Source organism: Gracilinanus agilis, chromosome 1, assembly GCF_016433145.1.
Source record: "Gracilinanus agilis isolate LMUSP501 chromosome 1, AgileGrace, whole genome shotgun sequence".
NCBI classification, from domain to species: Eukaryota; Metazoa; Chordata; class Mammalia; order Didelphimorphia; family Didelphidae; genus Gracilinanus; species Gracilinanus agilis.
Window position 1 is genome coordinate 140,529,099 of NC_058130.1, and position 27,374 is coordinate 140,556,472.

Consider the following 27,374-nt stretch of genomic DNA (forward strand, 5'->3'; position numbering starts at 1 on the left):
AAGAAAAACAAAATGAGTCCCTGTCCTCAGAGAGGTCACAGTCTTAACAGGGAAGACAACATGCAAATAACTATGAACAAACAAGATATAAACAGACCAAATTGGAGATACAGGGAAGGCACCAGTATTAAGGGGTATTGGGAAAGACCTTGTAGAAGGTGGGATTAAAGGAAGGCTGGGTCTTAAAGGAAGTCAAAATATAAATAGGTTGCAATGTGAACTGCTATACTAATGAGCTCAAGATTCTATGAAATGTTCAAAGTATCAATCTTTAGTGCCCACCATCGTGTCTTATGAGATAGAATAGAACGTCTATATGAGAAAGAATCTTATTGTGCAATGGAAAGAGGCTTGGAACTCCTAGTTTTTGGTCCTTATTTTGCCACTAACCCACCATGTAGACCTTGGGCAAATCACTTTCTCTGGGCCTCAATTTCCCTACTATCCAAATGAGGGTTTGGGGTGAGCCATTGAGGTTCTGTGATTCTAATTCAATACCCTTCCCCCTTCCTTCCTATAAAAGAGGAAACTGAGGCTCAGAGATACAGTGAACTTGCCCATAGTTCATACATACATATGTATGCATGGGTATGTACAAGATATATTGACCCAGGCCTCCTTTGGGCATCTTCTGGCATGCCGGTAACATGACACCCATGGGGAGCTTCATCAGGTAACAAACAAAGATGCGGGCAACAGTTTCCCCTAGCAACTGGCAGGTGTTGGTAGTAACCCTAAGAGTGACTAAATGGGAAGGTGGCACATTTCCTCTGTTCCTCCAGACTAAGCTCTACTCATCCAGAGCTTTCCATATTTCATACCACGGAGAACCAAACAGGCAAGGACCATGCAGTGGGCACAGCTACCACAGCACAACAGCACACCATCAAGCAAGTGAGTCCTTGCCCATCCCTGGGAGTGGGAGCCTGTCACCCCGACCCACCACTCTCCCCTTCCTTTCAAGCCTCTCTCCCTCACTAATCCTACAAGTTGAAGAGGAACAGGGGTGCTTCTGTTCCAAGTCACAGATGTGGGGAAGTATGATGTCACGGAGCACTGGATTTGCAACCACAAGTCCTGGGTTCCAATCCCTTTTGCTATGTGACTGCTGGAATCAGCCTCTTGGAGGTTATTTACAAAATGAGGGAGAAACATGTGGATTGATTATCTCAAAGATTCCTTCCAATTCTAATATTTTATGATTCTGAATCAGAAGCCCAGAGACAGTGAGGCTAGTTAGAGAGTAGGGCAGCGAGCCCATCATCATCTGACTAGATGATTGGTTGAGGAAGAGGTCCATTTACCCATCAGAGCTGAGACAGTATGGACAGACTCGGAAAGAGTAAGGAAGGGGAGCAGCTAGGTGGCTCAGTAGATTGAGACCAAGGCCTAGAAACAAGAGGTCTTAGGTTCAAATTTGAATTCAGATACTTCCTAGCCATGTGGCTGTAGGCAAGTCATTTAATCCCAATTGCCTAAGCCCTTACTGCTCTTCTGCCTTGGAACCAATACATGGTATTGATTCTAAAATGGAAGGTAAGGGTTGGTTTTTTTAAGTGAGGAAGAGGGCTGGGGAAAAATCTCGGATTTCCTAGGCTGGGAGTGGCTCATTCCCACAGAACCTTTGTGGGCCTCTATGGGTTGTTTGAGGAAGGCCAGAAATAGAGGAGAGGTAGATACCTCTATTCAGCTCCTGTTTGACCAGCTCTAGGGAAAGACTGAGGAGAGTGTGCTGGGCTAAAATAAAGTTTGGGGATGATCCATGTTTTTCAATTCTCCAGACCTTCCTATAGCTATAACTGGGGGGCTGGAGGATGTTCATTGGCATTTACTGAGTTCCAGCATCTAAAGTCCTTGGAATGAAGGGAATTAGAAGAGGGTGGGGGATTGGAGGAAGTGCTAGGGAACAGAATGAAAGAATTTGGGGAAAGGGGCATTCATCAGAGGTGACACAAATGAATAGTGAGTGCCCCAGCTCTTTTCTTTTGTCTCTAAGATGGTAGGTCATAGGAGGCCAGCATTGGAAAGTACCTTAGAAACCATCTTTTATAACCCCTTTTTTCAAAGGAGGAAACAGGTCCCAGGAGAGGAAAGGACTTGTCCAGGGTCACACAGCTAGTTAATGACACAGCTGGGATTGCATGCAGTACCTAGTTCCCAAGGCAGGGCTTTTCCCTAGAAGATCTAAGCAGAGTGATGTCCAGTGTATATAGTAAGAGGGACAGTCCTAAATAAATCATACATACATAAGGATCCCTGTGGGTCACATATTGACTTAGTTTAAAATGTAATATAATACTTTCTATGTTCTCTTGTATTATTACTTATTTTGTTGAATATTTCCCAAGTACATTTTAATCTGGTTCTGGCTGCAACATATCAAGAACGTTGTATTGCCAACAGGCCTTGTATCTGAGCCCTCTGCTCTGACTAAAGAAATGGACTGACAAACAGTTCCCTTTGCCTGGTCAATCTGAGGGTGAAGGGCAAAGGTGGCTGGGAGGGGAGAGAGAGACTGGCTTAGGTTAGTGCACACAACTGCCCCTTCTCCCTGCTGGTCTAGGTCCAGATTCGGCCACGGAGCCATCAACCGCCAGGAAGGCTAGGGGAACTCCGTCAGGTTCTAATGCAGATGACCAACTCCAGGTCTGACTTATCCACCCAACTGGTGCTGAGTGAAGAACAGAAATTACAGGTGATCCTTGCAGGGCTCAGGGAAGGGATGATACAAGAGTACCAAGGAAAGCCAGATACCACTGTGAGCCCATCTTCCATTACAAGACCCCAACAAGAAAAAAATCAGGCCCTTTCATTGACCATTCAAGGCCCTCTTTAAGCTTGCCTTATCTCCTTTTCCTCCCTCTCTTCCTTACATACCTTTTGCCATTGCCTTACTGTCTCTCCTCAATGTCCTTGAACAATGCATATCTCCATCTCACTACCTTTGCTCACATTGTTTCCTTAACTGAGAAGCCTGCCTCCTTTTATACTGAGCCATTACCCATTCCTTTAGGCCCTGACCATCCCAAGAGTTCAGAGGGATCTTATCTTCCTCTGAATTTCTAATTCACTTATTTTATATAACCCTCATTTGGCATTTTCCCAGCATATGTGTTCACTTGTGTCAATTTTGTTTCCACCTCTAATTTGTGAGCTATCCAAAGACAGGCTTGGTTCTATTCCTTTTTTTGTCCCCATAACAGTGTGCAGCATAGGACTGGACACACAGGAGCCAGAAGGCTCTCCATTTCCCCAGAAAGCCCAGGAATTCACCCAAATAATCCTTCCCCAAAAAACTCAGGATTTGAGCAAGCCTTATGACCCACCTTCTTCACCCCCTTCCTACCAGATTTATAAGGAACTCATCGACCTCCAAATCGAAACCAATCGTTTGAAGGAGCAATATGAGATGGAAAGCTTTGAGCTCAAGTCTGAGGTGCCTGTGTATATGCATATTTGTGTGTGTCTGCTCGTACCTTCATGATACCCCCTTCTCCGTCCTTCCCCTAGGAGTGGGAACAAGGACCTAACAACAGAGCTCCCAGTTGTCCCCACTGAGATAGCCCTTTGCAGTTATGTTGTCCTTTTTTACAGAATAGGAGTTTGCCTAACATGCCCACAGTCACATAGAGTAGGAAGTAACACCCAGTTCTCCTAACTCTCAGCCTAGAACTTCTTCCATGGAATTTCTCACAGTCCCAGAACCTACCAGTCACCCTTTTTGGTGATGGGATGGGGTTGGAGACAAAATTGGGGGAAGAATAAGGCCACTGCTACCCCTTCACTATGACCCTGCTCCTCCACAGATTTTAACCCTGGAAAATAGAGTCCTAGATCTGGAACTGACTAGGGAGAAAGCTGGTTTTGAGCAGGCAGAGTTGATAGAGCAGCTAAAAATCATGGAAATCAAGCGTCAGGAGCTGTCAGCTGCCTACAACAGCCTCGAGAGCAACTACCAGGCTCTGGCCAAGCAACATGAACTTGAGGTGAGGGTATAAGAAGTCAGATGGGCATCTTGGGCCTCCTCCTTGTATTTCTACTCAACCTTAAAGGACTTAATTCATTTTGGGTCTGCCCCCCTTTAGAGCTGTTCTATCCTGCCCTGCCCAAGGGGGCAGAGTAGGCTGTGAAACAGAGTGCTCAGGTAAATGGCTATGTTCTTCCCCATCTCTTCTCCTAGGAAAGGACCCACTTGACAGGGTGGGTCCCTTCCAGGAATAAGCTGAGGAGTCCGTGAGTCCTGAGGAACTTACCCTTGATACACTGATCTTAGCATCCCTACCCACCTGCCTTTCTGAGCCACAACTAAAATAATAATAATAATGAGTAATAACAATTATTAATCTTTATATTTTGCCTTAAAACTTACAGGGTATTTTACATGTGTTATCTCATTAGCTTTTCCTAACTGTGAAGTAAGTGCTATTATTATCTCCATTTTATACAGATTAGGAGACTGAGGGCCAAGATAGATGTTAAATAATACATCACACAATATTTTGGCCAAGTTTCTAAGTCAGGTCTTACTGACTCCAAGTACAATACTCTTATCTACTCTGGCATTTCATTACCTATGATAGGAAGAAATCTAGAGACCTGAGTTCTATTCTTTACCCTTTAATTACTGTGTGACTTTGAACAGATCACTGCCCATCTACGGGCAATCTCAATCTCATTTTCCTCTTCTGCAAACTGAGAAAGGACTAGATAATCTTTAAGGGTCCTATCCTTTTATAATCTATGAGATTCCCTGGCCACAAAGACAAATAGTCTAATTCCAAACATACAAAATGCATGATTGAGATAGTGAGAAGGGAGAAAAGCATAATTAAATTTCCTAATTTTTTTTTAACAATAGCCTCCTCACCTCCATGTCCTTTCCCAAAAAGTTATCATCAAGTTGGCCTGGGCCTTTGGGAGAATCCTGTCTGCATTCATCATACTGGCAAATACCACATTAGATTTGAGGACCTTGAAGCCCTTCTTGGGAAAAGCACTCATCCTGCCCCAGCAGCCTTAAATGCGAACTGAAACACAAAGGAGGAATGACCATCTGGGGCCCCAAGACAAGGCAGGGAGGGTACTGTTTGTTTTGAGCACTGAAAACATGGAGGGCCAAGAGCTGGAGTAGAATACAGGCCTTCCTTTTCCTTGGTCTTTTAGGTGCTCCGGGGTAAGGAGCTGAGCCTGGAGCTGTCTATCTTATCCAGGAAAAAACAGCCTTTTGCAGCCTGGCAAGAACCATCATCTTCCCAAGCCTCACAGCTTTCAATAATTACTGGGATAACAGCTGAGCTAGAAAGAATCAGATCTATGGTACAAGGGTTCACTCACCAGAAACTCAAGGTGGGCCATCCCAAGGGGTCCCTCCATCAGCGCTACTGACTGAGAGCTTCCACAGAAGGCAGATCCCTAAACCAGGCATATTGAGAATTGAGGGGGAGGAAACTAATCAGCAGCTAGAATTTGCATAGTTATGTCTCAGTTCATTCTTAAGACAACCCTGTGAGAATTAGGGTTATTACACAGTTATTATATACTTTGTATATACAATTTTGTGTGTGAACTGATGCATTTTCTAGAGAGGAGAGGAGAGGAAAGGAAGTAGACACCTGGGAATTTTGATGGCACTAACAAATTTTTAAAGAAAAGACAGAATAAAGGCTATTACTATCTCCATTTTACAGAAAAGGGAACTGAGGCTCAGACAGGTTAAATGATTTGCTCAGGGTTACAGTTAGTAAATCCTTAAAGCACAATTTAGATTGAAGCCTTCTAGCACTCTATTCATTGTACCACCCAACATCTCTGAAGCACTGCCCTTACCCTCACTAAAATAAGCTATGTGGCTGAAGGAGTGCAAGGAGTGGAAAACTTCTGTTAACAATCTGACACGCAAAGTATCTGGGCAAATGAGCATAAGTTTCCTGAGAGCATAGAGTAAGAGAAAGTGGACTGGAATTTAATCTGGGGCAGCTTCCTGAAGGAAGGGGATTTCAAATAGGGAGGTCAAGGACATCGATTAGTTGCTAAGACTATGAAAGCAGCTGTTCCACTAGAGCTATACATCTCTTACTTGCCTTTCCTTCTGTCCTCAGATAGAAGACATCAGTGACTCTGAGCAGGACCAGAAGAAGATGGAGAAGAAGGTGAGTATACCAGGCCCAGGTTCCCCTACATTTCCCTTTGAGGAAGACAAGGAAAAAGGACCTGTCCTTTTCCCCACGGAAGATCACAGTGTAGTCAAGGACACAATTGAAAATGGTTTAATGAGTATCATCAGCTCCATATCTGGGGAGCAAAGAAGTGATGGGTAGATCGAATGGGTAGGGTTTCTCCAAGAGCAGATCTCAGAAGAGGTGAGTTTGGGAGAGCATTACCAAATGCCTGAGTGGATCCTTGAGTTACAAGCAGCATTATGCTCCCAAACACTGTCTTCAGACAGTCCTAGTGGTATTTGGGCCAAATTCTTCAAGCCTATAAAATCTGGGCTGGAAGAACATAGGTCTGGGTATGTGACCTATAATTTGCCAAATGAGGCCTAGTTATAAGATGCTCACTTTTTTCTTTAACCCTTACTTTCCATCTTAGAATCAAGGTAGAAGAGGGATAGTGGGGGTTAAATGACTTGCCCAGGGTCACATAGCTAGGAAGTATCTGTGGGCAGATTTGAACCTAGGATCTCCCATTTCCAGGCCTGACAAGATATCCACTTCTAACATGCAAACTAGGGCCAATTTATATGACAGTTTCTGACAAGCCAGTTTATGCCAACTTTGAACATGCCCATTACATATTAACTTGAAGCAAAGCAGTAGCCAATGACTAGGAACAGGAACTGTCCCACAACAATTTTTATCACCTTTTTCTCTTCTTCCTAGGAATGGCCACAGTCGCTGATCAATCAAGAGAACATTCTGGAAGAGACAGAAAAGAAGAAACTGCTGCAGAATACTCATCAGGAAAAGTTGGAAGAGAGAATGTGAGTGGTCAAAGCAGTGTGGTGGAAGTGGGAGGTCGCCCTTGGGTTCCAGGATGAAAGAAAATCAAAAACTATCTTGCATTAGTCTGTGGAGCAGTATACTTTTTACAGAACTTAGAATCATAGCACATAGATTGTTAGATCTGGAAGGAACATTAGAACATTCAATATCCAAGTTAGAAAAAGGACCTTGAAGTGAGACCCAGAAAGAAAATGATTTTATGTAAAACTGCACACTGAGTTAATGCTTAAGACTGAGACTAGAACACAGGTTTTCTCATCTTGTTATGGGATTCTTCTCCTACCACCATCACACTGCCTTTTTCCACACGTTTCTCCAAGAGGCTATGTAGGTCCAAAATATCAACAAGCCATACAAGGGTAAGGTGGGAGACAGACTCTGACCTATATACCCATGACACCTTCATCATGCTAGTTGCTGCCATTGCCTCCTTGAGAGCCTGATGCCTTCCACCAGGAGCGAGTCAGGGGTCCAAGGGAAGGTCCAACCGTTAAGCTCTGACACCCTCAGCAGCCCAAGCAATAGAGGGTCAAAACAAGGAGAAGATTCTCTAGGCTCTTGCTTCTTTCTCAAAGGATGAAACAAGAGAAAAGAAGCATGAGCTGGCCCATTCAGTCATCTAGTCAAACATCATATTACTCTTTTGTCACCTTATCTCTTATGGCTGGGACCCAATCATTGGTGGAAAGGAAGGAGAAAGGAAAGACATCCTGGACTATACCTCGTATAGAAATGAGCCCTTACCTCCAAACTGTCTTTCAGTTCTTGCTACACATCCATACCCACACTCACACCCCCTTCTCAGGGTAAGAAGCACTCTAGGGAAGCTGATAGCTGGCCCCATAGATGCCCTACTGTGTTTGGCAGGACTGAAGGGCAGGATTGTTAGCACATGGGAGTCACTAGTCACTAACTCTGCCATGAATTCAGTTTGCCTACCCTTTGTCTTCAGGACAGAGCTGGGGAGGGAACTCCAAAATGCCAAACAGGAGATTGGTGACACGCAGTACAAGTTTGCAGAGCAGTCTATGGTGAGTGAGCAATGACGTTTTTCCCAGTGACCCCTCACAGGATGGATTAGAGAGCATTTATTGATTTGTTTCCCCAAAATCCTTACCTTCTATCTTAGAATCAACACTAAGTATTGGTTCCAAGGCAGAAGAGCTAGGCAATTGGGGTTAAGTGACTTGCCCAGGGTCACCCAACTAGGATTGTCCAAAGCTATATTTGAACCCATGACCTCCTTGTCTCTAGACCTAGTTCTCTATCCACTGAGTCACCTACCTACCCCTAATTGGAGAGCATTTAGAGCTAAAAGAGGCCTTATGATTTTTAAAATCGAATCTCTTCATTTTAGAAATGAGGAACTTGAGGCCTAGGACAGTGAATGGTTTTGATTCAAGCCCAGACCTTGTGATTCTAATTTCTGTATATAATGACTGGGCAATAGGAAGCTGGGGGCTATTGCTGAGAGTGGGTGTTACATGGGCAAGGGACTATGGTTTTAAACATCAAACTCATGACTATGCTGGCCATTAATCCCAGGAATTTCTCCAAGTTCTGAAAACCAGTGTCTTTTATATATATATATATATATATAGACACACACACACACACACACACACACACACACACACACACACACACATATTCAAACTAGTTTGAGCCATGCCCCAGGAAGCCATGGAGATAAAGGGTTGGGAAAGAGGACCTTAGCAAGGACTGTGTCACTTAACCCCCTTCCTCCTAACATGTCCATCTCTATCTCCTCCAGGCACTGACCACTTCCCAAAAGGAGCTTCAAGAAATGGGGATGGAGAATTCCAAACTGCAGCAGCAGTTGAAGATGATGAATGAGGAGTATCGTATCAGGCTTCTGTACTATGCGAAGAACATGGCTGTAAGAACCTAGGGGGTGTACAGGTTCTAGATAGCTCAGTGGCTAGAGAATGAGGCCTAGAGTCAAATCTGGGTTCAACATTTCCTACCTATGTGTCCCTGAGCAAGTTACTTAACCCCCAACAGCCTAGCCCTTGCCACTCTTCTGCCTTAGAACTAATACTTATTATTGATTTCTAAGATGGAAGGTAAGGGTTTATGAAAAAAAGAACTTAGGGGGGGACAATGAGATGGGCAGGAAACTTGACAGTGTCTGGGGGGAGTAGACAAGGCCATTTTTTCATGAGATTTGGGTAGGGAGGGGTTAAGTCCATATCAGGGTTTATCTGGCTGGATACTAGGTCAACCAGTATGAAATATTGGGACAATTCTTGAAATTAAGGATAAGTTGAGGGTGGTTTGAGACTGGGTTTTGGAGAATTACTAATAGGGTTCTTGGTAGGTCAAAGTAGATTGTTGGGTAAGTTCTAAGAGTATTACAAGTAAATCTAGCCATGCCCTCAAGATGATTTTTCTTAGTGAGAACTGCTCTTAAGAGTGCCCTGTCTTGGGCAGTCTCACAAGCCCCTAGAAAAAGTAGCTCAGCAACATTCCTTACTGCCTCTTGGGCTTCCATGGCGTATCCAACTAGTCTTGGTTTCCATTTTTCCAATAACCATGGAAAGTCTTTCATGGACAGCACTACAATGGACCACCAAGGGCCTCAACAGACACAAGCTGCAGAATCAGGGACAATGAAGAAACTGTTGGATGGAATGTTAAATGATATGCAGGCCTCAAACCGAAGTCGAGAACAACAACTGGCCAAGGTCGCCCGGAACTATAAGAAGAGGATGGACAACCTGATGCAGAAGCATGAGAGTCTGCTCAATGCCTACAGGTGCAGTCTTCCAACACCTTCCCCTAGATGGGCCCAGAGCCCCAGCTGGCCAACCCTCTCCCAGCTTTCTGTCCCTAATGCCATTCCACAGGGCAAAGAGCACAAGGTCAAAAACCTCAACTGTTTCTTTTCTCTCAAGAAAGGAAAACCTGGGCATGTCCACTTTAGTCCCTTTGTTGGGGTAGGGAACGAAGTGGGGGGGAGCTCCCTACAAACACAGCCTTCATCAGGAGGAAGTTTTACGGAGAGTTTACTGGGATAATCTGGAGTTGGGCAACTACCAAGTCTGAATAGGGCCACATCTGGATTCTCTGGGGTTCTGTGGGCAACAATCAAAGCAGTGGGTGACAGAGCAAGCCTGGCTTAGGGTCCAGAGGGAGCAGATTAAGGCCCAGGGTGGTCCTGACATGGAACCTGGTCCTCCGGAAGCCTACTTCATCATCGATGACATTGATCTTCAGTCCAGCCCAACCCAGGAACTCAACAAACTTCGTGAAGACAAGGCTCGACTAGAGATTCAAATTCAGGACCTTCAGGCCAAGGTAAACAGCTAAGCCACTTTGATCTTGACTGAATCCACATGATACCTCAAAAGGCTATAACATCAAATGGAAACCAAAGTTGAGGGGGGAGGGGGGTGTCTCATATAACTTTATTCTGATTGTTCATAAAATCATAGAATTACAGAGCTAGAACAAAGGATAGAAGTTTACTGAAAGAAAGATTTTGTTTTTATGAAAGGAAAAACTAGCCAATAGAACTACCCAGAGAATGGGCTATTTCGATGGTGAGTTTCCTATCACTATTTAGAAGTTAACCATTTGGTGACATTCCAAGAGAAATTTCTGCTCAAGGTATGGATAAGACTAGATGAGAACCCTAAGATTCCTTCTTTACCTATGAGTCTATGATACAAAGAACACAACAAGAACCTGGAAAATCCAAATAGCTTATTTCAGCCTGTAATATCATCCTCTTTACACAACACATAAGCAAAATGTAAAGCTGATGAGTTTTTCCTTCTCCTTACCCTTTTTCCCCAAGGAAAGGGCTCATGCTTATTATAGATTATAGATTTAAGGTCAGAAAGGACCTTAGGAGGTTCCTAGATCAATACTTTCATTTTACGTATAATGAAAACTAAGTCCCAGAGAGCATCACACCTAAGGTCACAAAGGTAGCAGGAGACAGAGCCAGCAATCAAACTTGGACACTCAATCCAGAGCTCACTGAACTGTGCTCAGATACTTTTGGGAGATGTCTCTAGTTTCTGAGGATATCACCAAAGACAGTTACCACTCTATCCCATAAAACACCAATGTCAAAGATTGTAATATAGGACTGAATGGGTCAAGGACCTGAGCCAGAGGGGCACTGAAAGAATAGGGAGAGAAGGTAGCCAATTCCTAGCTGTGTGACCCTGGGCAAGTCACTTAACCTCAAATGCTTAGTTCTCATCACTCTTCTGCCTTGGAACCTACACTTAGTATCAATTCTAAGAAAGAAGGGAAGGATTAAAAAAAAAAAAGAATAGAGGAAGAAAATAAGTACTAGAATTGCTTGTGACTTTTTTTTGTTTTCACAGAATAGATCCAACAAAGCTTCTGAAATGGATACATCTTTCCCACAGTGAGTGTTTCTAATATGACAAGGATAAGATATTCTCCATAGCCCAAAACAGGATCTGTAGCAGGGAAGAATAGGAATGATAACTGTGCCCTTGTTCGAAGTTAACAACTCAAAAGTTTTCCATCAAATGGAAATAGTATTTGTCCTGCCCCTGCTCACACGTAAGGGCCCAAATGAGCTACACTTATTTATTCACTCATCCAACAAGTACATTTTGAGCACTTTCCATGTGCAGGGTCCTGTTCTTGATGCTGTGTTGAATGGGAAGCAACAAATTCTACACCAGGAGGTTAGGGTAGGCATGTTCCTGTTCAAAGTCAAAAGCAGAGGTTTTCTCAAGTGAGCCCAGCTCCCTGCAAGACATTCCACTGACCACCAGAGAGCATCTGTGCAGTAGCGACAAGGCCTAGGAGTCCTAGAAAACAGACTTAAAGGAAGGGCCCTCAGATGTAAACTTACTAGTTATTCTGGAAGCATGGATCCCTTTTCTACAATAGCTTTGACAAGTAGCCAGCCATCCAGCTTCCAGCATAAATATCTCAGCGACTACAAATTAATTCATTACCTTTCAGTGAAGTCCATTCCTTTGTGGGGCAGCTGAAATTTCTAGGAAATTCTTCCTAGTGGTATGATCAAGCTAAAATCTGCCTCCCTGTAATCTTCCTGTAACAAATATTACATTTGTCACTATATTTAAGTAACTACAGAATTCCAGGTAAAGCCTGGAGTCAGTATTTTACATAGCACTTTAAGGTCAACAAAGCACTTTTCTCCACAACAATTCTACAAACCAGGCTAAGAAAGGCTTATTTTCATATTGCAGATGAGGAAGGAGGGGCTAAGAGATTCATCATGTTCTGCATGATGATCTAGATCTAAGCTGAAAGCAAATTCAAATCCAGGATTCTTGATAAACTTTGATAAACTCAAATCTCCTGTACTGTTCCCTTTCCTTTGTCAAATATGGTGATCTAGACCAGACATGCCACTCTAGATATGGTCTGAACAAGGTAGACCATGCAATATTGTCACCTATGATGTTCTGGAACCTGTTTCCATTACTACATGCTGGCTCTAGGTTATAATAACTTCCCATATTCCCTATAATTTTATAGCCATGCCTTGGCCATTTTTTTCCCTCTGAGTCATTCTAGTCACTTCCCACAGTCTCAGAAGAAGGCTTACAATACTCACAGCCGACATCTTGATAGTACACTCATTTTCTCAGGTGATCTTTACAATCCTTGAGGTAGGTTACATATTATTCCCATTTTACAGATGAGGAAACTGGTAAAGCCTTGAATCTCTAAGTAGAATTGTTGACTTTCCACAATACCATGAAGTGGGCCATCTGTTATTTTATAGATATGGTCAGCTTCATCACAGCAGATCTCTTATGTAACAAATCTTCCAAAGAGAAGGGAGTGGAGTCAGCTGAAGCCAGAGAATAATCTCCAAATGGCTGGAGAATCCAATTACCTGCCTTGTGAGATCAGAAACCTATTACTTTATCTTCCATACATTCTCTCTTCTCTCCTAGGGATGCAGTGGTCTGGGACAAAATCCAGAAGCAGCTTCAAGAGTTCACCCAAAACACTCAGGTAGATGATGTTTCAGAGGGAAAACATCTACCATCTAGGTGCCCATCCAAGGGGTAAAGGGGTCGGAATGTCAGTTCAAAGCCATTTCTTCCCCTCAAGAATGATGAATAAGCTTGAATCTCAGATTCTTGTGCACAAGTCTCACTGCACCCGAGAAGCTACTCTCTCTCTAGTAGATATGCCAAGGCCAGCCCCTGACCTCTAAGACAAATGATGGGTGTGACCTGGAGACAGTTCTCTATTTGTCTAGCTCTTTTCCCCCCCAAGATCAATGCTTGCTTCCTAGTCCTATTCTGACTAAAGCAAAATGAAGTTTCATATCATCTTAGCATGAAGGCATCTACCCTTCCTCCCCAAAGCAGGAATCCCTTCTCCTAACAGGCAGCTATGTCACCTCTGCTCAAGTACCTCCAATGAAGGTGAGCCCATGAGATATCACAGTCCATTTCTGGGCTTTCTCACATTGAGCCAAAACCTGCCTGCAGCTGCCCTCTATTAATTCTAGTTCTGCACAATGGGGCTGAGGACACAACAATCCTGCTTCTTCCCAAGGGCCCTTCAGATATATGAAGATGCCAATTATTATTGGGATTATAATTTGGAATTTGGGAGACCCACTCCCAAATTGCCTCAAATTTAATTTTAGGTGATTTATTATTCAATACCCTGCCAAGATCATTTGCTAAGAAATGGGTGAGCCAAAGTTGATTGGGCAGAGGGCAGAGCAAGGGAAGATGCTGCTGCCTCTATGACTGCTCAGTCAACTTTGAGGAGCCATTATTTTGGGGAAGCTAGTACTTAAATTAATAAGGGAGGCAATAGAGTGACAGAGCTTTTTTTCAGTCATTCAGTCAGACATAACCCTTCATAACCCTGTAGACCCTCCTGTCCATGGAGTGTTCTTGGAAAGGATATTGGAGTGGTTTGCCAGTTCCTTCTCCAGTGGATTTAGGCTAACAGAGGTTAACAGGGATCTCACACCTAATGTCAAAGGCCACATATGAACTCAGGTCTTCCCGATTCCAGGCCCAGCACCCTATACACCGAGTCATCCATATGTCTACAGCAACTGTAGAGGGCCACTGATAAACTGCAATATAAACATGGCACAAACAGGATGGTTGGAGAGAGGTCCAAATCCAACCCCACAAGCCTATATTGAACACCTACTAAATGCCAACCCTAGAGTTCCTGTTCTCAGGGAGTTTGAAGCTAATGGCTGGGAAGGGGGAGAAGAGATCTATGCACCAATAGTGCACTCTCCCTTTTATCACAAAGAAGTAGTCTGGACTTAGTGCTATGAAAAATGTTGAGGGAGGAGATGGTAATTTTCATTAGTGGGATGGTTTAAAAACATGGAGAATGGGAGAAGGCAAAAGGACAATTATAAGGAATAGAAGGTTGTGTAATTTGGCTGGAATAGCATGTACATGCAAGGGAGGTAACATGAAATAAGGATGGAAAGATAGACTGGAGCCAATTTATAAAAGATTTTAAATATGGAGGATAGAAGCAAATTGGAATAGGGGAGAGGGTGCTTAGCACTCAGGAAGACCTGTGGTCTGAGTCCTGACACTAGTTGTGCGACTCAGGAAGCACTGTGGTCCGAGTCCTTAAGACACTAGTTGTGCGACTATGGAAAGACACTTAAACCTCTCCCATTCTCAGTTTCCTCATCTGTAAAATGGGGACAACAACACCTACCTCACAAAGTTGTTGCATCAAATAGGTGATAATGTGTACGGTGCTGTGCAAAACACTTTGCCATTGTAACATACAAGGATCAGTTGAAGTAACTAAGGAGTTAGCTTGGAAATGAAAAGATAGCAAGGGCGGTATTACCACTGGCTTCTAATATCTGAAAGACTACCAAGTGCAAGAGATCAGGATTGTTTTCCTTGAACCCACAAAAGGAACCAGAGCTAGCTGGTAAAAACTACAGGGGATCAGGGAATAAGGAATAGAGGATTTAACAATCAGAACTATCAAACTATGTAATGGACAGCCTCTTTAGGTGGTGAGTTCCCCATCACCAGAAGTGTTCAAACAAATTGAGTTAATTGTCAAATGTTGGATAGTGGAATCTTGATCTTGCTTCAGACAGAATTGAGACTAGAGGATCTTTGAAGTCCCTTTCCTCTTTGAAATTCAATGAGTCTGTTTTCTCTCCTTGTTATACTCAGGCAAAGCTAGAAGAGGAGCGGAGCCATCTTTGGAGCCGGGCCTTAGTGGCAGAGGAACAACTCTCACAACTGCAAGAGTATGTGAACAAACATCTAGGCAGGTGAGCCCAGGTGAAGCTGCCCCAGAGGGACCCAGTATTACATCTGGATGGTTCTACCTCCCCCTAAGGTCTTCCTCATTACTTCATCTGATAAGGCACAGGAATGTAGCTATTCTGGGACTTTTATCTCAGACTGTTCACTGGCCCTTCTGCCCCTGGCTCTTCCACACAAGGAGCAGGGAGTAATATACCTTCCTTTCAAAAACACCAAGCAAGGGGGCAGCCGGGTGGTTCAATGGATTGAGAACCACCAGGCCTAGAGATGGAAGGTCCTGGGTTCAAATGTGGCCTCAGATACTTCCTAGCTGTGTGACCCTGGGCAAGTCACTTACTTAACCCCCATTGTTTAGGCCAGTGATAGGCAAACTTGGAAAGGAAATGCTTATCTGTCAGTCTTGTTTCTAAGACAACTCTTTCGAAATTTCATTGTATTGTATCTTACTCATTGTATTTGTCAGATTAGGAATAATGTCTCGCAGCAGGATAGAACATTTCAGGGGGCCCAGGGGCCATAGTTTGCCCATCACTGGACCACTCTTCTGCCTTAGGAACCAATACACGGTATTGATTCTAAGATGGAAGGTAAGGGTTTAAAAAAAAAATACCAAGCCAACCACTAGCTTATAGCTAACTCCATCAAACCGCCTGGGTTTTCTCTCCCCATTACCCTTCCTTGCCTCTCTTGGCAGAAACAAGCATAGAGAGATGGTAAAGGCACTGTTATCTGAAATCCAAAGTCACTTAAAACTAGGATGATGCCATTGGGATTGATGCTAATCCTAGGCTTCAAAGGAGTTAAGACCTGGGCAGTTAGGTGGCTCAATGGATATCAAGCCAGACCTAGAGATGGGAGGTCCTGAGTTCAATCTAACCTCAGATCCTTCCCAGCTGTGTGACCCTGGGCAAGTCACTTAACTTCCATGGCCTAGTCTTTACCACTCTTCTATCTTAGAATTGATATTGATTTTAAAACAGAAGTTAAAGAGTTAAAATTAAAAAAAAAAAAAGGGAATTGACACCTGACCTAGAACAAAGTTATCTTCCCTGGACCCTCTCCACAGGTACAAGCAGGAGATCCTGAGGCTGAGGAAGCTTCTGGGGAATGAGTCCTCACAGTCTGCTGAAACCACAGTTTCCTTAAATGCCCAGAGCCAAAGTACCATCAACCACTAGCTATGTCTGTTGAACCTATTCCCAAGAAACCACTGGAGGAACTGGCCCTAAAAGCCAATGGGCAGGAAGTTTCATATGGATTTCTAGGGTATATGGGATGGGAATAAACTCTTAATCTGCAAAGAGGAATCCAATTTTCTCAGAATTTTGTGCCTACTGAGATTACTGTAATGCCTTCCTACAGCAACGGTGAACCTTGAACTAGGCCATCATCCCACCAAGAGCAGCCTGGAACAAGGCTCTACACTTTTGAGCCTTGTACTCTGGAATGCTCTCAGCTCTCTGAGCCTCGAGGCCCATTCACTTTAAGTATGGCCAGGCTACCTAATCTGATTTTTATGAGGATAAGAGCCATCAGAGGAAAAGAAACAACTTGGGTTTTTTTTTTTAAATTGGAGGGAAAAAAAAAGCAAAGTAGTTGTGGTTCCAATGGTGGTCAAGAGAGCATCAAAATAGACAAAACCAACTTTTATTGTGTTCAAATGTGAACCACAAGAAACAAGTTTCAGTTCTTGACCTAGACCGCCAGTGAAAATCTTCAGAAATAGTCCTGAACTTCCCTCAGTGTTGGCTCTTATCATCTGTTTGAGCCCCACATATAGTGACTAGGAGCAGCACATCCTGGTTCTTTGTAGTTAAGGAAGATGAAATCCTTGGCGAGGATGAGGGCTAGCCGGGTTGCTCTTATATAGAAGGTAGAGTATCCCTCCCATGAAGAGAGCTGTACCTCCTCAAAACCTAGACAGGTGTTCCCTGTTCGAAGGCTGCAGCCCTCTCAGCCATAGTTTGCCGGACGCGTCCAACATCATAAGCCCAAACCTTGTCCAGGCCCTCACCAACTGTAGCTGTTGGCTCCCAATTGGGAAAAGGGAATCGACCAGATATCACTCGGGCCTCATTGGGCAATTCTGCTAGTAGTTTGGTCTCCAGGAGAGAGAGCTGTGGAAAGAGGCCAAGTCAGGAGAGGGGTTTGGTGAGGGGTGGGAGAGGTCAGTAATAATGATAAAGGGATTGGTTGGAAACACAAGGTCACAGAGTTAGGAAAAATTTGGCCTCACCAGGCTGAAGTTCAAAACCAGTAACCCTATGGCTGGTCTGCCACCCTAGGGTCAAACAAGGTCTTCCAAAGGATCTTTTTAATCTGGTGGCCAATTTCCTCCAAAGTGTTCCCATTTCATCTCAAAGACACCAAGATGTCTTTGAGGTTCCTAGCAACATCCAATGCCAGCCCATTTGTGAACAGTCTGCTAATTTTTCACGGGGATGACTAGAGAAACAAGCAGACGTTGGCTGTGAAGTCAAACAGATGGGGTACTGGCCCAAGATGCAACAATTACCTCAGTTTGAATCATTCCCTAGCCCTGGGAATATATCAGTTCAACAAATCCCATGGCCCTAAAGCCTCTCGAAGTACTCAGACATACCACACTGGGAGCCAGGAACACTGTGATATTGCTGCAATCAGCCAGATTCACCTGCAGAAGAGATATGGCTGCTTAGGAGAGAGAAGAAATGGTGACAACCTCAAGGGACTCAAGAGACTGCTTTGCAAATGTCTTCTACTTTTATAACACCTGGAAAAGGGAAACTTTTGCTCTACCCAGGGAGCCTAGAAACCTCTAAACATGTATAGATTTCAGATTCCCAACAATTAAATTGGTTTCTTAATTCCAAGGGAACCAAGAGATAGCAGGCCATTGGCCTAAATTAGCTTTTCTTGCTCTTCTTCCTCTGTTGATGGCCTCTAATTCCAAGGTCAAAGTTATGCTAGACCAGTGGTTCCCATACTTTTTTGGCCTACCGCCCCCTTTCCAGAAAAAATATTACTTAGCCCCCTGGAAATTAATTTTTTTTTTAATTTTAATAGCAATTAATAGGAAAGATAAATGCACCCCTGGATCTCTGCAGCACCCACCAGGGGGCGGTGGCATCCACTTTGGAAATCACTGTGCTAGACCAATGACTATTTTTAGTCTTTAAAAACACCTAAATGGCCCCCATAAAAACCTAAGGAAGTATTATTAGCAAGTGAACTAACATCTTCACCAATCCAAAGTAGGCGGTGTTTGACCAATTCAGAAAGGCCAGAGGGTCCAAAGCCCTCAGGCCATAGAATCATTTAGGAACTGGGAAAGCAGCTCATTTCCAGGTGGCTTAGAAATTGTCATTCTTCTAACACTGATCTGACCAAGAGGATTAGATAAAATAAGAGGAGGAAAAGGTTAAACTGAGTCAAGAGACTTCTCTTGCCACTTATTCTCTGTGATCTTGGACAAGTTATTTCCCCTCTCTGGGTCTCAGTTCCTCCTCTATAAAATGAGAAGGTTCAAGTAGATTTCCTCTAAGGTGGGGGCAGCTAGGTAGCACAGTAGATAGAGCACAAGGCCTGGAGATGTGAGGTCCTGGGTTCAAATATGACATCAGACACATCCTAGCTGTGTAACCCTGGTCAAATCACTTAACCCTGCTTGCCTAGCCCTTGCCCTTCTGTCTTACAGTTGTCACTAAGACAGAAAGTAAGAGTTTAAGAAGAAAAAAAATGAGTGGGAAGATTTAAGAAGGATAAGATAAGTTACCTCCTACTGCTAGATTCTCTAGGTACCTCATCACTCTAGCTTTGAGCATGGTCGCTTACTAGGCCAGTCAGTACTTCTGTGCCCTGTTGTCCCATTATCCACTCCAACTAACTAGAATCCTGAATTAAAGAAAAGGAAGGGTATAGAGCTGCAATTACCTTCCAGAGATCCTCTTTTAGGTAGCAAACCCTTTGAGCACAACCAGCCCGCCAGGCATGGAGCCGGGAAAGCCGTAGAAGCCAGGGATTCAGTTCATAACCCACAGCAGGATAGAATCCTCGTCGGTATGCTGCCAAAACCTACAGGGCAAAACAATTAATGCTCCCTACCATATCCCTCAAGGATCAGAGAAGGCATTGACTAGAGAGACACAGCAAAAGCCAAGTATAATAGATTTCAGCAAATATAGGGATAGGGGAAGAGATACATAGAGGGAATGGTATCCAGAAGAAACCCTAACCTTATGAAGGGGCTTGGGACCTATAAGATGGAACATGGGAAAAGAAACCCAATTAAGTTTGACATTCAAGGCCTCCACAATCTAGCTCTAACTGCATTAATCATAATTTTATGAGCTTGTAATATTATTTCAGTGCCTTTGCTGATAGCCTTTCCTCTGCCTAAAATGTCATTCCCTGACCTCAACCCATTAAAATTTCCCTAATACCATCTTTCCATGAAGCCTTCCCTCTCTCCCCAAATGGAAATGAATACTCCCCCTTTACAAATCTCATTACATTTTGCACTTTTCTTATACATTTATCATACTATTTTGTATTAGTTACCTATGTGTTTGTTTTATTCCTATTCTTTAACAACCTTCCCTGCAAATACCAGACTCTCCTTGAGAGTAGTGACAGTTGTTTATCTCTATAATCCTCCTCCTCCCTACACACACACACACACACACACACACACACACACACACACACACACACACACACACACACACGCTCCGGGTGCTAGACTCAGACAGTGGTCAATAAATGTTTGCAGAATTTTTTGGAATGACCTGAACGTAGAATAGTCTGAAAGGAACTCTATCCTCCAACTAGAAAGACAGACAGAGAGAAGGAAGCAGAGATGGGGGATTTTTTCCTCCTTACAATCCTGCCATCACCAGAGCCCAAGTCCACTATCTTTCCAGAGCGACCCTGGAGAAGATTCAGCACATTCTGTACCTGCCGCTTACTTGCTGGAACATAAGGCACCTGAGAAGACAGAAAGGGCACAAATTTGGAAGCTGTGCTTTAATCAATATTCATCATTCCTTCTCCCCACCCACTGAGGCCAGCTTACCTGAAGCTTCAGGGGTACTTTTCGGAAACCAGGCATGAGGAACCCTGCCCATACGGCATAGACAAATAAGCCAGCACCAACTGCCAACTGCATTACACCCAAACCTCCAATGGAACGCCCTTGTAGTTCTGTCATGGCTTCTCCAGGATCATCTTGGTCCATTGCTAGGGGGGCAATATATAAATTGGCTTTGAGTATCCATCTTTCTGCTCCACTTTCTCTATTGGTCCCTTGCTTTTCTTCTTTCTCACCCCTGGCCTTCCCAAGATGCAAGGCCCCTCCTACCTGAGGAAGGACCTTACCAATCAAGGCAAGGTCAGTTAAACCCTTGACATACAAAAAACTTAATACTCCCAATGATAATGAACCCCACTCTTTAGGCTAGCATGTAAAAGGGGGGGGAGTGATTTGGAACTACTAAGTTAGGCTGCAGAATGCATTGTACCACCAGCTTCAGCATATTGGGTCAGTCTGACAAAGGGCAACTCTGAGAAGCCACTAGAGTTCAGATGTGAGGGTATTAGCACATATTTGGAATAAAAGGAACAGTGATTCTTAAACTTTTAAAGTGCTGGAGCTATACTAATTTTTATATCACAGAAAACCAATTAATCAAAATCCCAAGTGCCTCTTAATATTAAAATAATTGGTTTTCTTATGAAATCAGAGCAGTTGAGTATAAAACTCAAATCAGCTCTCAACTCCTTGCTGCCCCTCACACTATGCCCATAGTATAATCATATGAAAGGCCTGATCTCAGTGGGGAGCTGGGTGGCTCAATGGATTGAGAGCCCAGATATGGGAGGTCCTAGATTCAAATCTGGCCTCAGACCCTTCCTAGCTGTGTCACCCTGGGCAAGTCACTTAACCCCCATTGCCTAACCCTTACGACTCTTATGCCTTAGAACGAATGAATACATAGTATTGATTCTAAGAAAAAAGGCAAGAGGTTTTTTTGTTTCTTAAATAAATAAATGGCCTGATCACTCCACACTATCCCCAAAAGGAAGAGACAGAGCAATGTAATGTGGATGTGCCTTCCCTTAGGCAAAAGATTTTACAAAATTATAGACCATCAGAGAGGGAAAAAGATCCTCTAATTCAAACCTCGATTTTGCAGTAGTTATTGACACCCAGAAGGAATCTGCTCAAGTTCCCATGGTGAATCAGTAACAGAACCAGGTCTGCAAACCTGGGCTCTTTCCATCATGATGAAAACTTCTAAAATGAAATTCTATGATGCCAACCCTATTTTAAATATCCTACTTAGATATGCTATTTAAGGGAATGTTATAATGTATCCTTTTATAATCACAGCTTCCCTTCAACCTTGCTTGTTCTTTATGCATGCAATTTTAACACTTGCCTAAAGCAAGATTCAAAATCTGAGAGTTGGGTTAGGTTAAGTAGTCCAAAATATATTTTAATAAGAATCCCTTCCAAACACACTGGGTAAGTGAATAAACGTTGTAAGCTGTTCAAAGTAAACTCTCTAACCAAATCAAAGATTCCTGATCATCTAGCCTTTCCTTGAACACCTGCAGTGACATAGGACCCATTACTTCCCAAGGTAGTCTGTTTCTCCTTTTGTTAGCTCATTTTTTCTTCTCAAGGATCCTAAATCAGGCTTTTTGACACTTTCACCTATTGCTTCTAGTTCTGTCCTCTGGGGCCAAGCAAAACAATCCCATTCTCTCTTCCGTTTTGACAACTCCTCAAATACTTGGAAGTCAGCTATCATGTCCCTCCATGGTTTTTTCCCAAGCTAAATAACCCCCAGTTCCTTTCAATGATCCTTATATGGCACTAATGATCTCATGGCCCTTCATCAAAAGTCCTTCTTTGGATGCTGTAGTATTCAAAACTGAAATATTCCAAATGTGGTCTGGTCAATGCTGATAGAATACAGGATTATCCATCATATCCTGCCTCCAACCCACAAACCTTCCTGGAGGTTATGCTACTCTTAATGGAGACTAAAATAATATTAATGGTGTGTGTGGGACGGTCAAGTTGCTCAGCAAATAGAGAGCCAGGCTTGGAGACAAGAGGTCCTGTGTTCAAATATGACCTCAACCACTTCGAGCTATATGACTGTGTGTGAGTCACTTAACCTCAATTGCCCAACTTTTACCATTCCTCTGCCTTGGAACCAATATTTAGTATGATCCTAAGACAAAAGGCAAGGATTAAAAAAAAAACTTAATGGTTTTCCTTTTCTGCAGCTCCACTTAGCCTTTCTGTTCTGCCCAGGCTGATCTGTGGGGAAGGATATATTGGGTTGAAAGGAAGTTTGTTAAGTCATTACACCTGTCCCTGCTTCCAACCTCTCATCCCTTGGCCTAAGCAAAGAGGTCTCTCAACTAATAAATGTACAAATGTACTGAGGGGTGAGGTGGGGGTTGGGGGTGGTAAAAGATTTGTAAAATGTTGATTACTCAAGTAGAAAGTAGGTAGCAGAGGGTGCCTAATAATCCTCCACCCCTCAGGGGAGACTGGAGATCCAGGAGCTCTCTCTTTTCATGGCACTTCCCTATCTGGACCTCAGTTTCCCCATCTGCAAAGTGAGGGTATGGGACTGATGATCTCGACTCCTCTTCCAGTTGTACGGTTTACTGTGTGACCTGGTGCAAGTCACACTTCCTCTCCTGGGGCCTCCGCATCTTTAAAGAGGGATGCTAATTCCCTCGAGAGGCTGTGGCAACAAAACGAAAGAAAATTCTTTACAGGGGTAACTCCGAAGCCCGGGTCACTCCCTCGCCCTTTAGCCCTGGTAGGCCTTAGGACATCAAGAAATCTGTGTCCTCTAGGTCCTTTCCTCCCATTCAGGAGTCGGGGGTAAGGGGGGAACCTGGAGCGTGGCCTCACAGGCTGGGACAAAGCCATTCGCCCACCCTCCCAGATTGCCCACTTAATCTCTGGGGGCTAGAATCCGGCCCCGCTCCCTTCCGCCACCGCTCCAGCTGGGAAAAGTTCGGCCACTACACCCCACCCCACCCCATCCCACCCATGGAAGCAGCAAGCAGAGTCGGGGCGGAGAGCAGCCCCTGACCCTCTATACACTTGCTCTGCCTGGATCCCAGGACCCCCACCCTCAAGTTTTACTGGCCAATTCCCTCCGCAAGGCCGCAGCCGATCAGGGGAAGCGAGGTCAAGCGGAAGGACGGGCAGGTCGCCAACGGTCACCCGGAAGAGAGTACACCGCCTGGTCGGGTGGGGCCTGGCCTGGCGCGTGACCTCCTTAGGAGGTGGGGCGCGTGCGCGAGAGTCGAATGGGGTGGTCGGGAAAGCTGACTGGCCGAATCGCTCACCGTCACCAAGGAGACGGTGCAGGGGAAGGACAGAGGAGAGGAGGAAGAGAGGGACGAGAAAGTGCGCACGCGCACTGTAAACGCGCCCCTCCTTCCTCGCGCACCTAACGGTCACCCAGCCCAGGGAGCCAGCCTGGGGGAGGAGCGCGTGGTCAGTCTGCTTTTATCCACGTGGCTAAGGGAGGTTGGGGGTAGGGAGAGCCTGAGTTATCTTCTACTTCGCCCCAGACGTGCCATACCGGTTTGCCACATCCTGACATATTCTCCTTAAAAGTCCATTCTTGCCATTATTAAAGAGAGCAGCAAGAGAATTTCCAGCGCATTTAATCTAATCAGTCCAAGCTGAGCATTTATTAAACGCCTTTCGGGTTCCTGGCACTGCTAGGTAGTTGGGGCACAAAGACCAGACGGCCCCGGCCCCAGCCCTCAGGGAGCTTGCATTCTGGGGGAGAAGGGGGTGACAACAAAAAAAATGCATGTAAGAGCAAAGAGAAAACATGCCTGAAGGGAAGGGAAGGGGCAGTAGGACTAGGAGCTGGGAAATCAGGAAAGGCTTCCTATAAGAGATGGTTGGTTCAGTCAAACTTTGGACTGAAACCCAAAAGCACTTCTTTAGCCCTTGCTTTGTACCAGGTGTTGTGCTCAGGGGCCACGGGTACAAATTTAGTGGCTGATGAAACGGAGTACCAATCTATCAGAAAGCTCAAGTCTCCAACTCCTGACTTGACAGCTCTGACCACCTTAAGGCCACAGGAAAGAGGGATACTCAAAACTTAGCCCCAGGTTTATCTGGAAGGGGGCCCCCCACCACCAGATTTCGAATTAAAAAAAATCTGATTAAGTAAAAAATTAATGTTGGGGTTCAGGAACGTAGTGCAGCTCATTCCAGTTTTAGGTTCACAGTTCTGATTCAAGGGCTTGATTCCTGCACAAAGAGGGCTATTGTTGGTTGTGACCAAGCAGTTCTCCAGAAGAGTCCTCTCAGAATGGGGAGGAGGGGATGTTGAGGGAGGGAAAGCCTCCTCCACCCCCACCCCCACCTCCCCGCCCCCATTTGGTGCCTAATCTCAAAGGAGAAAATAGAGCTCATTATATATTGACATTCCACACCTCCACTTGTTCCAAGTTCAGGACTCCAAAGGCAATAATTCAACAAGTTGCATGATTTTCCTTAGTATGGCCACTCAGTATTGCCTTTATGGAGGCAACTCACAAATCCTCCATGCCCTAGTAAGGAGTCTTCTGGAGTTGTGACCAAATAAAATGCTCATCACCTGGTGGTCCACTTTTGGAGATGGGCCTCCGAAACTGTTAAACTAGGCTGGTTCTTTTACTCAGCTCAGCAGCACCTACCTGAGTCTGCACCTTGTTGACATAGTCTTCTGGAGCCCAGGGGCACTTCCACACCATTTATATGGCATCAGAATTTTACTTTAGTGGATGCTTACATATAAAAGGAATATGGACTGAATCTGTGATTTCACTAGTGAAGGGGATATTTCAGGGAGGAAACGCCCTCTGCCTAGGCTTGTTGTGGCCCTCTCTGCAATTTATAGTCTTAAAGAATTATTTAAATGATTAAGAAATCAAATGACTAGTCCAGTATCACAAAGCCAGTAGTATGTCAGAAGCAAGACTTGTTTTGGCTTGTCTTCCTGGATCTCAATTCACTATTCCATGTTGCTTCATATACAATAATAGTCAATAAATATGTTATGACAAAGGCCAAAAAAGGCACAGCAATACTCCTATCTTGGCACACTATTAGTAATAATCCTAATCTCCTAATATTCTTATGGGCCTTTAAAATTTACAAAATTTTTTCACATATATCAACTCATTTGTACCTCAGATCTCCACTTTACAGACAAAGAAACTGAGGCCAAACAAGATGAAGGAATGAAAAAAATATTTATTATGAGCCAAGCACTATACTAATTGCTTGGGATACAAATAGAAAATTGATTCAGTCCCTGCTCTCAAGGAGCTCACATTCTATGTGAAGAAAACACTACAGACTTCAGAGCAGATAACCAGGCCCAAGGATCCTTAGATTGGTAAGGGCTGGTCAAACAGCAATACCCAATGGTCAGCAGAGCAGGTTGTAAAGCTCAGTGGGTCAAAGGGAGCCCAAAGGCCCAGCCCACAATGCTAGGAAATACAGAAATGTAGGCCTAATAGTCGTAGTGCATCAGGGGCTCTGGGATCCTTCTTGAAGGGGAGGACAGGAGAGGTGCTAGTGTATAGATCCTAGGGGAAAAGAGCAAGAAAATCAGGGGGCACCACCATCAGCTCCTGCTGGGCCCTCTAGTTTTAAAGACTTTCTGACACAATTCAGGCACTTCTTGCCGATTTAAGTCATCAAGCCCCAGTACCCATTCCATGCCACATCACTGTGGTTGCTTTGATGCTCTTAGACTAGAAGAACAGGAACAAGCCTCCCAGTTTAGAAGAGTCAGGGGGGAATGGGAAGAGATTGTGATAGTCAGAGGAGGTTGCTTCCCTAGTGACAGATGTTATAAAGGCCTTTTTTCTCCTAATCCTATCCCCTGACACATACACACACCTCTTGTACCCTTTCCCATTTCCACCCGTTTCATTCTTTTCTGTCACTCAAAGTACTTTAAAAGCAGGGATAAGTTAAAACAAAGCACTTTCCTTTGGGGTTCCATCTTGAAAGACTGGCATTTACATATATTATCATATTTGATTATCACAACAATCTTATAAAATAGGTACAACAAATATTTTCATCCCCATTTTGTGAATGAGGGAACTTGAGGCTCAGAGGTTATATAAGTTGTAAATGGTCACACAGCTATATAGCAGTATCAGACGTATTATTGACTTCAGGTCCAGCCCATTATCTTCTATGCCATGGTGCTTCTTAAAATTCTATAAATCTAACCATGCTTAGGGGCCCACAAAAGGAGACAACCCACCACCCTTACCTTCAATGTTCATATTTCTAAGAGCTGAAAGTATTAGGCAGAGAACGAATGGTGCAAATTTTTAGCCTTAAAACCAATCATCTTTGTTTGACCCTATGGTGGGGTAGAAAGAATACCAGAAGTCCTAGTCCCTTTCAAATCACAACTCAAATATTTCCTCCTTCATGTTTTTCTGAATCTCCCCAATTGATCATTTTTCCCTCCAGAAAAAAAATCAACTTGTATTTCTTTTTAATATATTTCCTTATGTACATGTTTCAAAGTTTCCAAGGAGCCCCTCAAAGACAAGGACTGGTTCATCTTCATCTTAGTAATCCCAGTGCCTATCCTAGCACAGAGAACTCTTTTAAATAGGTGCTTTAAAATATTTATCTACTGAAACCTAGGTTTGAATGCTAGGTCTGCCATGTGACCCTTGTGACCAAAAACTTGTCCCAACTCTAAAATCTTAGGATCTTTCTCTGTGTAGTAAAGGGTCTCTAAAATGAAATGGGTGACACTGAAGTTTTCTATCAGCTTTAAGATGCTATTTTTCAGAGCTGGTGACCAAGTTGATCTGTTTACCTTTTAACATTATCAAATTAGCTCCACATTCTAGTCATGTGTAGCAACTATGATTAGGGTATGTGTCCAGAGAATGTTATTTATTTTTTTAGAGGCAAACATTTATTTGAATACTCATTCATAAAGGATATATTTTATTCAAACAAAACACTAAAATTTAACTAAGCTCAATTTAAAAAAATTAACAACTAAACTTTACTTTT

The 27,374-nt window shown here is 43.8% G+C and overlaps 2 protein-coding genes across 3 annotated transcripts; one reads left to right on the forward strand and one right to left on the reverse strand.

Annotated features, from left to right (window-relative positions):
• The first annotated feature begins 647 nt into the window (after positions 1-647).
• CCDC78 (coiled-coil domain containing 78) lies at positions 648-16,502 on the forward strand. Its single transcript, XM_044677674.1, has 16 exons — positions 648-673; positions 783-894; positions 2,564-2,758; positions 3,350-3,436; positions 3,807-3,986; positions 5,164-5,346; positions 6,099-6,149; positions 6,882-6,982; positions 7,957-8,035; positions 8,779-8,904; positions 9,569-9,783; positions 10,151-10,325; positions 11,369-11,412; positions 12,953-13,013; positions 15,197-15,297; positions 16,359-16,502. Exons 1-16 carry the CDS (start codon positions 648-650, stop codon positions 16,468-16,470), a joined length of 1,848 nt encoding a protein of 615 aa, XP_044533609.1. The 3' UTR covers positions 16,471-16,502.
• A 421-nt stretch (positions 16,503-16,923) lies between these two features.
• Positions 16,924-23,514, reverse strand: ANTKMT (adenine nucleotide translocase lysine methyltransferase). Of its 2 annotated transcripts, XM_044657119.1 has the most exons (7): positions 23,451-23,514; positions 20,346-20,509; positions 20,109-20,257; positions 19,507-19,534; positions 19,205-19,345; positions 17,895-17,945; positions 16,924-17,409 (listed from the first exon to the last, which is right to left on the reverse strand). In XM_044657119.1, the coding sequence occupies exons 2-7, from the start codon at positions 20,505-20,507 to the stop codon at positions 17,209-17,211; spliced, it is 732 nt and encodes a 243-aa protein (XP_044513054.1). In that variant the 5' UTR covers positions 20,508-20,509; positions 23,451-23,514; the 3' UTR covers positions 16,924-17,208. The 2 variants fall into 2 exon arrangements, with proteins under 2 accessions (XP_044513054.1, XP_044513055.1); XM_044657120.1 differs by lacking the exons at positions 19,507-19,534; positions 23,451-23,514 and adding an exon at positions 22,784-23,182 and having other exon boundaries at positions 20,153-20,257.
• Positions 23,515-27,374: the final 3,860 nt, after the last annotated feature.